This window comes from Poecilia formosa, unplaced genomic scaffold, assembly GCF_000485575.1.
Source record: "Poecilia formosa unplaced genomic scaffold, Poecilia_formosa-5.1.2 Scaffold802, whole genome shotgun sequence".
NCBI lineage: Eukaryota > Metazoa > Chordata > Actinopteri > Cyprinodontiformes > Poeciliidae > Poecilia > Poecilia formosa.
Window position 1 is genome coordinate 182 of NW_006800741.1, and position 9,538 is coordinate 9,719.

Here is a 9,538-nt window from a genome sequence, read left to right on the forward strand (position 1 = left end):
TCAGGTTTGGTTCTGACATAATTGGAGAAAAGAATCTTGTTGGTTTTACGTGTTTGTCTCTGGTGCAGCTAGCTTCTGGAAGAGGAGTCATGCTTAGGGCCTCATCAGCCAATCAGAAGCAGACTCAGGCTGCAGCCAACCAATAGGAGAAAAGGAATCTCTGGTTTAGAGAGGAACTCCTGGAAGGAGCCGATTGTAGATCAGTGGTGATCAAAACATCCCAGACTTTAAGGAACCTTTCTGAAAGTGAAATGACATGCAGAACCTCTGAAGGGTCCGGTCCGGTTGGGTCCGGTCCAGTTGCTTCCAACGTCTGTGACATGACGGTTCTCCTGTCTCTGGGCCTCAGGTGTGGTTGGCCAGACCTGGGTTCTGAACCGGTTCCGGCTCGTCCCGCTGGATAAGATCGACCAGGTGGTGATGTCGTACGGCGGCCTGCGGGGGGCGGTGGCGTTCGCACTGGTGGTGCTGCTGGACGCAGAGCAAGTCAGAGCCAAGGATTACTTTGTTGCTACGACGATCGTAGTTGTCTTCTTCACCGTCATGTTCCAGGTAGGAGTGACTTGAACCGGACCGGTCCTGGTTCTGAGCAGGTTCCTGAGTGAGCAACCGCTACTTCTGGTTCTGATTCCTGTTCTGGTTCTGGTCCAGGGTCTGACCATCAAGCCTTTGGTGAAGTGGCTGAAGGTTCCTCGCTCCACCAACAGGAAGCCCACCATCAACGAGGAGATCCACGAGCGGGTGATGATGATGATGATGACTCTTCTTCTTCTGCTCATCATCAATGTGACGTGTGTGTGTGTGTGTGTGTGTGTGTCCAGGCCTTTGACCACATCCTGACTGCGGTGGAGGACATCGCAGGACTCCAGGGTTATCACCACTGGAGAGACAAGTGAGTCCTACCAACATGTCCTCCGTCAGCAGAGCGGTTTCCCAGCATGCTTCACTGCCCCTCCCCCTCCAGGTGGGAGCAGTTCGATAAGAACTACCTGAGCAAGCTGCTGCTCAGGAAGTCGGTGTACAGGAAGAGCGAGCTCTGGGAGGCGTACCAGAAGATCAACATCCGGGACGCCATCAGCGTCATCGACCAGGTAGGAGGACCGGATCGGGTCCAGACAGGTTCTGGATCTGAAACAGGAAGGTGTTCTGGTTCTGATCCACAATCCATGGTTGAGGCTGGAGCCGTAGATCCAGAACTTCTCCACCTCAGTCTGGAGGAAATGTTTTGTTGATCCTTTCCTGGTTTGATGGGTCACCGGAACCAGAACCAGCTCCAGCTCCAGTTTTCTCACCAAGTAGAACTTTACTCCGTTCTGGTTCTGGTTCTGGTACTGGAGAGCAGACCCCCTGAGTCGACCCAGAACCAGAACTGGAGTCATCAGGCGACAGAGCTGAGGATTAAATATCATCTCTGGGGAAACGGAGGAAGCATGTCGACCTTCAGGCAGGTCCAGTAAACCCAGCAGAACCAGAACCAGGTCAGGCTTTAATTTGGACCGGGCTTTATTTATGGAACAGAAACCCAGCAGGAAGCAGATTAATGGAGGCAGCAGAGATTTCTGCAACCTTAGCGAAAAACTGCAAAACTGCTCTAATCTATTTGATTGTTTTGTATTAATTCTTTTCTATTTTATTTTTATTTCATTCTTTTTCTGTATTAAATTCTATTTCTTTTTTCTTTCTTTTACCCCTTTGTTCTTTCCCATTTGTTTTATCCTTTAATTTTCTCTCCATCCATCCATTTTCTTTACACCCTTGTCCCTCAGTGGGGTCGGGAGGAGCTGCTGCCTCCAGCCAACGTTCCGGGTGAGAGGCGGGTCACCTGGACAGGTCACCTGGACAGGTCACCTGGACAGGTCACCTGGACAGGTCGCCAATTTGGAGAGGCTATTTAACCTGATAGTCATGTTTTGTTTTTTTTTGGACTGTGGGAGGAAACCAGAGTACCCAGAGAAAACCCACCAGGGAGAACCCACCAGGCACAGGGAGAACATGCAAACTCCATGCAGAAAGACCAGAGCCGGTCTTTCTGCATGGAGAAAGACCGGCTGGTCTACCAGCTCTACCAGCTACGCCACTGTGCAGCCCCTTTATTTTTTTCTATTTTGTTTTATTTTATTATTGTTTTCTTCATCTTTATTTTATTCTGTTGCTTGTTTTCTCTCATTGTATTGTCTTTTATCCTTGTCTATTTTATTTTATTCAACTTTAATCTTTTCCATTCTTTCTCTTTACACCAAACTCCCTGACGCTTCATTGGAGCATTGCTCTGCAGTCTGTAAACTTTTTTCTTCCTCCTAACTTTCCTTCTTTCTGCTTCTGGTCATCAGGTGTTTCTGGACCCACAGTTTGGTTCTGAGTAAACTGCTCCGGCAGAACCTGTGCTGGTTCTATTAGTTGCGTTGCTCCTCCTGGCTGGACCACTAGGGGGCGCTACAGGCTGACAGACAGCCTTGTTCTGAGTCTGTCAGCTGTGGATCTCTGACCTCTGACCTTTGTGTGCAGGGTGGGAACGTTCTGACCTCGGCCAGGCTGTCACTACCCTCCATGGCCAGCAGAGCCTCCTTCCCTGAAGTCACCAACGTCACCAACTACCTGTGAGTCACATGACCAGTTTGACGTGTTGCTGTGGTTGACGTGTTGCTGTGGTTGACGTGTTGCAGGCGGGAGAACGGCAGCGGTGTGTGTCTGGACCTCCAGGTGATCGACAACGTTCCCGGGTCGAAGGTGGAGGAGGACATGGAGACGCATCACGTTCTGACCGGGAACCTGTACAAGCCCAGGAGACGGGTAAGGAGAAGGAGCGCCTGGGGCAACGGTCCGCCGTGGAGCTGCTGGTGACACACGGTGTGTGTGTGTGTGTTTTCCAGTACCAGTCCCACTACAGCCGACACTTCATGCCACTGGGTGAGCAGGAGCGGCAGGACCGCGAGGTTTTCCAGAGGAACATGAGGAGCCGCATGGAGACCTTCAAGTCCACCAGACACAAACGGCACAAGAAGGAGCGCAGCCTGAAGAAGGTTCACACACACACACACACACATGCACCTGAACAGAACCTGCAGTCTGACTGTTAGAACAGGTGTTGTAACGGTCAGAGATCCGGCTCCGTCGGAACTGCAGGTCTCACTGCAGGTCTCACTGCAGAGTTCCAGATTCTGGATATGAGATCTCAAACTTGTTTCAATATCAGGACCGATGCAGATATTAATATCGGCTCTTGTTGGCATCTGACCTTTCGTCCTTCTGCTGACAGCGCCGAGGATCTGACACGAAGGACGAGGGAGGAGACAAACCCAGGCGCAACGTCAGCTGGCAGGACAAAGGTACCGAGACGACCAGCTGGGTCTGAGTTGGGTTGAGTTAATGTTGTTGTTTGGTTGACGCTCATGTTGGGTTGATGTTGAGTTGAGGTTGTTGGAGTTGATGATCTTCTGCTTGGCGCTCACCAGCATCTCAGCAACTGGTGTGATGTTGCTGCCGCTCTGTCTCAGATCCGGTGGCTGTTCCTGTGGAACCAGAGGAGGATAAAGCTGATCAATCCGACCCGGAGAAGGAGGAAGACGTCGGCATCATCTTCGTTGCTCGGAAGGTGGAGACGCCCAAACAGCGACCCAAATCAGGTAAAGCGGAGAGGTTCTGATTGGACCGGACCACCTGTAAATGGTGATCCACCTGGATGGCAAATTTATTCTGATATCACATTTCCACCAAAGTGCTTGACAAGTGAAATGTTAAAGTAAAATACACAACAAGTTGCAGTCAGATATAAATGTTAAAAAGGCAAAGCCATCCAGAACAGAAAATATTTGGGTCAACATGAAAGCCAGTTTATAAAAGTTGGTGACTAAAACTAAAGAAAACAGAATGAAAATCATTTTGTTGCACTAGCACTACCACACCAGCAGGGGGGACACATGTTCGGGATAGAGAGTGATCGTTACAGTTAGTGGCCGTATGTTTGTTACCACACGAAGAAATAAATGTTCAGCTTGCGAAGGAACCTTTGAGTGTCTCTCGCTTGCCGCACCACACGCTGTGAAGCACCAAGGGAGTGGATACAAAGACGAGTTACTGCGGTGACAGAGCAGCTGGTGTTTCTCTTCAATCAAATGAAGGTTTCCATGAAACCGCTTCATCGCCATGGAAACATCATGGTGATGTTTTCCTGCTGAAGAGGGCATAATGCTGCCATTACCTAATCGTTCTCCCTCTAACACGTTTCTTTCATTAACTAGAAAGTTCTCTGTTTTCTGAGAACGAGCTGCTTCTGGTTCTGGTTCTGCTGGAGGGTTCTTCCTGTTAAAAGGGAGATTTTCCTTTCCACTGTCGCCCCCTGATGGCTAGAAGCAGTGATGCTGCGGGTCAGGATGTTCTGCTGGGTTTCCTTAGAAACGTTTTAGACTAATTTAAATATTTAACTGAACTTATGTAACCCAGGCTTTCCCTCTTTGGATCTGCCGCTGATGGAAGACACCCTATGGACGTTGTGTTTTATTTGTGCGTGAAGGTGGGATGTGATCCATGCAGAAAAGAGGAATCGGACACAGTGATCGTGGTTGTGGGGAGACCTTGGCGCGTTTATTTCGTCCACCTTACAGGCAGCAAACACACTGTCAGCATTCAACCGCTTTTTTCTGTTTTACAAAACAATCAAGCATCACAAAACGATCAAACGTCACAAACCAATCAATCACCAGAAAGAAAATGTAATCTGTGCCTAACTGGCAATCTGAACCAATAGAAATATATATAATGTTCATTTTTACACCGGGCTAGGGGAGCTGCTGCTTACCTTACAGGCAGTAAACACACTGTAAGGAATACAGCAGTTTGCGCACGAAAATCCCCCGCACTACGGTGTCCCCGGCAGGACAAACATGCCAGGATTGCGGTCGTACCAACAGCACCCTCTTTTGGGACACTTGTGCACTGCTTTACACTTAGATCAATTGGAATGATTGATTGATTGTAAATTATTTATTTTGTGAATTGAATGAAGCTGAACTGAAAATGAAGCAGCCCGTTTCCATAGTGATGGTAGGTTGGTGTAGGGCTGCAGTCTTTCTGCATGATGGCTGATTACAGTCTGTCCTTCAGTCCCAGCAGCTCTGGACGTTTGCCAGAGCCCGTCGCCCCTTCCCCCGTCGCCACCCAGTGAGGACAGCCATCTGCCCTGGAAGGGCGGCGTGGGGTCGCCCCCACCCTGCGTGTCGGTGGAGGCCACCAAGATCATCCCGGTGGACTTGCAGCAGGCCTGGAACCAGAGCATCTCCTCCCTGGAGAGCGTCTCGTCGCCTCCAGCGCCCGCCGAGCCTGTCCACCCCCGCGTCAGCGCCCTCTTCAGGCCGGGAGGGTCCCGCCCCGCCTCCTACACCGGCCCTATCGGGGCGGCGCCTGCCCAGGCCCCGGCCCCAGCCGCCTTCTGTTTCCCTGAGAGGAAGAAGAAGCAGCTGATGGAGGAGGAGGAAGAGGAGGAGCCTGGCGCGTCGCAGGAGATGCAGCCGCTGATGTCAGCCCTGAAGCCGCCCGGGGCGCCACAGGCTCCGCCCCCGCCTCCGGTCCCGCCCGGCCCTGGCAGGAGGAGGAACCCCTGTGTGTACCTGAGGAGTCTGGTGACCCCGCCCCCTGGTGGCGGCGCCGGGCCGCACAGTCACCGCCCCACGCAGCTCTGAACACGGCCACCAGGGGGCGGGCTGTCTGTCGGCTCGGTCACTAGGAAACCAGCACAATCACATGACCAGAGAGCATCACCAGCTGAAGATGACCTTCTGTCCTCATCTTCATCACCATCAGCGTCCTTCATCCTTCCACCAAACTTTCCAGCCAAGCTCCTGCTGGATTGGAAGCTTGGAAGGATCGTTGCTCCATCACAGCAGATCAACAGAAGTGTGTGTATTAATACTGCTGATGTTGTTGAATCAGTTACACTGAAAATGTCTGCAATGTCTCTGTGATTCCCTCAGTTTAAATGAAAATCCATTCTTTGTTCTGAACTCTTTTGGTTTATTGTTGTTACTTCATACAGCAGGGGGCGCTGCGGCGCCCCTTTTCCTGCCTTTCCCCGTTAATTCTGACTGAGCCGCTTATTTAAAACCCGAACATGTATTTAATACAGGCCTTGTTTTTTCTTAATGCCGCTGCCTTATTCTGTGTGCTTTATTTCTGCAGCTGCTGCAGAAACCCGGTCCGGTCCAAACAGAACAAATAATCAATGATCTGTTCCTGCAGCGGCTCGGTCCAGTCAGCAGGAAAACGGTTTTTATTCATAATAAAGGTCGTTGACATGTTTCTGCTTTAATGTGCTGCTAAACCTCAGAAATGCCTGAAATTAATCCTGAATTATTCCTCTGAAAATGGACAAATAAAGAGAAATTAGATAGAGATCACAACATTTTTGTTCATATTTTATTATAAATCTTTATCATTTTTCTGATTTGCCTTGATGAATCCTGATAATGTGGGATTATTGTTGTGTAATTTTTTTAAATCTGAAATTGAGCGAAGGTTTTCTTTAAATTATGAGATCCGTGTTTCAGGGAAGAAGAGCAGCAAACTGGATCGGAACCACCAGCTTTCTGACCAACAGAACCAGAACCAGGACCGCACCACATCGGCACCCGGATCCGATGTCTGATGTTATTCTCCATATTGCTGCTGTTTGTTTTGAAGCAAAATAGAGGAGTTTATCTTCCTGTTCTGGTTAAAGGAGCAGAGCGAAGTACGATAGTTTGCTTTTATTCACGCAACTTCTTCATATACGAGATTAATTCCCTGAACAAACCTCTGAAAATAACTGAAACTAACCATAAAATAAAACCAACTGAATAATAATTCTGTAAAGTTCAAATTTCTGACGTAAAATCAGAATATAATAAAGACTTTTCATGACAAATACTGTGTAGACTGGAGAGATTAAATCAAGTGGTGGCGTCTGTTAGCGCCGATGCCTGTGATGTAATGCCGCACAGTGACCACAGGGGGCGTTGATGTAATACCGCACAGTGACCACAGGGGGCGTTGATGTAATACCGCACAGTGACCACAAGGGGCGTTGATGTAATACCGCACAGTGACCACAGGGGGCGTTGATGTAATACCGCACAGTGACCACAAGGGGCGTTGATGTAATGCCTCACAGTGACCACAGGGGGCGCCGTGTTTCGCCTCAGAAGCAGCCGTTGGGGCTAAAGGATAACTATCGGGAACTGGTTAGCTGAAGGGTAACAAATAACCGCTACAGTTTACTGGATTATTTTACCCAGACTGCTTTCTACCGTCGGTGAGTTCTTGTTTTAAATTAGCATGTAGCAGATTAACCAGGCTGCTGGTTAATTAGGGATAATTAACGTATTGGCTTGTTCGTGGCGGTTACTGACTGGTTGGCGGGGCATCCGAAGCGTTTCTAGAAACTTTTCCGAAGGCCAACACCACGGTAATAATCCCGGTTAAAATGTAAATTAAATACAAAATCAAACAGAGAAGGACAAAAACGAATAATGAAGCAGCTAAATGAATAGCGGGAACATTTCACAGTTTATAATGAGCGCTGTAATAACCCTGTTTGCTGGACCAACCAATAAATGTGAACCGTAATTTCCCCCAAAATGTGTGCAAAGACCTGCTGTTACAATCATCAACCCAGTCCCCCCCACAGGTGAGTAAAAACTAGTTACCTTTACTCAGTTACCTTTACTTTAGGAGTAGTTTTACTTCAGTTCTAGTATAATGAAGCATCGCTGCAGTAACATTTCTGAATCCTCTGTAGACTGCGAGTAACTTCACCGAATAAATATCAAACACATTTTAACCAAAACGTCAGCAGAGTTTCTGTTAATTATATTTTATATTCTCTCTGATGACATCACTTTTAAATATTAAGTCAAATGTTGTCAGTTACTTAAGAAAAATACTATTGTTATTTTTTGAATAGTTTTCTTTGATCTATTTTTTTACTCGAGTAAATGTTGTAGTGCCACTTTTTTAGTCGTCGGGGTGTTTGAGGAGGATAGTAAACCCCAAACCAAGTTTGTTTTTGCAGATTAACTGTATAATCCAGTCCCTACGGGTGCTGTCTTGTTGGCTACACTTTATGTATGATGTTTACCACATGGTGCTTCTGCATATTGAATAGGTGACCACAAGGGGGCAGTATACAGTGGAGCTGATGGAAATTGACTCTTTGTTTTCTTTAGGATGAGATATTTTTTAGTGGCAGTTAGGTGCTTCTGATGATGAGAATAAACTCAGTCAGACGTGACTGTAAGTTTATTAAAACACAGTGATGCATTCCAGCGGCGCTCCTTGCAGTGACAGGAAGTGACTCGTTCCTTCAGCATCCTGTCCCCCCCCTCCTCTCTGACTCAGTAATAATTATATCCTGTGGCTGCTGCAGTACCCCTGCCTGCTGTGGCGCAGCATGTTATCAGCGCTGCCCATGGTGCGGCTTCATGAAGATTAATGAAGGTCGAGGTTACTTCCTGGGGCTCTGCTGATGTTTGCTCTGCTGTTCCTCTCTGTTCTGTCAGATCAGTATTTATGGCTCAGCTGTGAGTGCTGTGATGGTCCAGCAGGTGGCAGTCTCTGGTTTGCCCACAGCATGGTGAGCATTAAACGAGCAGATCAGTTGGAAATCAGCTGTCTGATGGCTCCAGGTTATAGTCTGGACCAGGTGGTTTGGTGTGGCTACATGTTGCTGCTCCAGCTGAAGGCCCCCTGCTGAGCTTCCGGATGGATTCATGTTACTAACTGAGTAACTGTCAAACTGAATCAGCTGTCGGTTCTCCTGGTGTGGACTACTACCCTCACTAACCACATTTCCATCCTGTTGCCATGCAAATTTTAAGCTAACTTTATTATATTATTATAAATATTGCCAAAAAGAAAACATGAATTATGCATGTTTCCGTCTCCTGGTTTGAGCGAATCAACCAGTCAGATGTTGATGCTGCAGTATGCAGAAGGCAAAGCGTTATGGATAATTGCCTCTGTGTCCTTCCTCTGACTCTTATCTGCTTTCATAACCACAACATATCAGACATAGCACATAAACAGCCCCTGATTTATGTGCTGCTTATGTGTTAACCCTCCTGTTATGTTGCAGGTCAAATTGACCTCTTTTAAAGTTTAAAAATGTTTTAAAAATAGTTGGAAGTATTTTGTTTTGCATGAATTTTTTTCTGTTTGTCTTAATAGGTACACTCTACATATAAATTGAAAATTTATTCACTTTACACATTTGCAATCCCCCCTGCGTCTACATATTACATAGATACTGTTTGGGTCAATTTGACCCGGCAGTCAAGTTGAAGGGTAAAAACTTTTGACGGGAATCTTTTCTGTTCCTGTGGACAAACTCCACCCACACTGAGTGGACCTCAGCAGAAGTGGAGGAAACATAAATACTCTGCTTGACTCATTTATCTTGATTTTAATCAGCAGGTCAATTAGACCCAGAACAGTATATGTATCTCAAGTTCAATTATAAAGATCACCCCTTGGAAAAAAAATCTAAATGTAATATAAAAAAATTCACAAA

At 47.3% G+C, this 9,538-nt stretch overlaps 1 protein-coding gene across 1 annotated transcript; it reads left to right on the plus strand.

The window, feature by feature from the left end:
• Positions 1 to 324: 324 nt before the first annotated feature.
• On the plus strand, positions 325 to 6,895 carry slc9a5 (solute carrier family 9 member A5; the record flags this gene model as incomplete). The annotated part of the gene is made up of 10 exons (XM_007543349.2): positions 325 to 552; positions 652 to 741; positions 822 to 892; positions 965 to 1,091; positions 2,506 to 2,597; positions 2,664 to 2,790; positions 2,871 to 3,020; positions 3,257 to 3,326; positions 3,495 to 3,623; positions 5,101 to 6,895. Coding segments are annotated over 10 exons (1,659 nt in total), but the record flags the coding sequence as incomplete, so codon positions are not given.
• Positions 6,896 to 9,538: the final 2,643 nt, after the last annotated feature.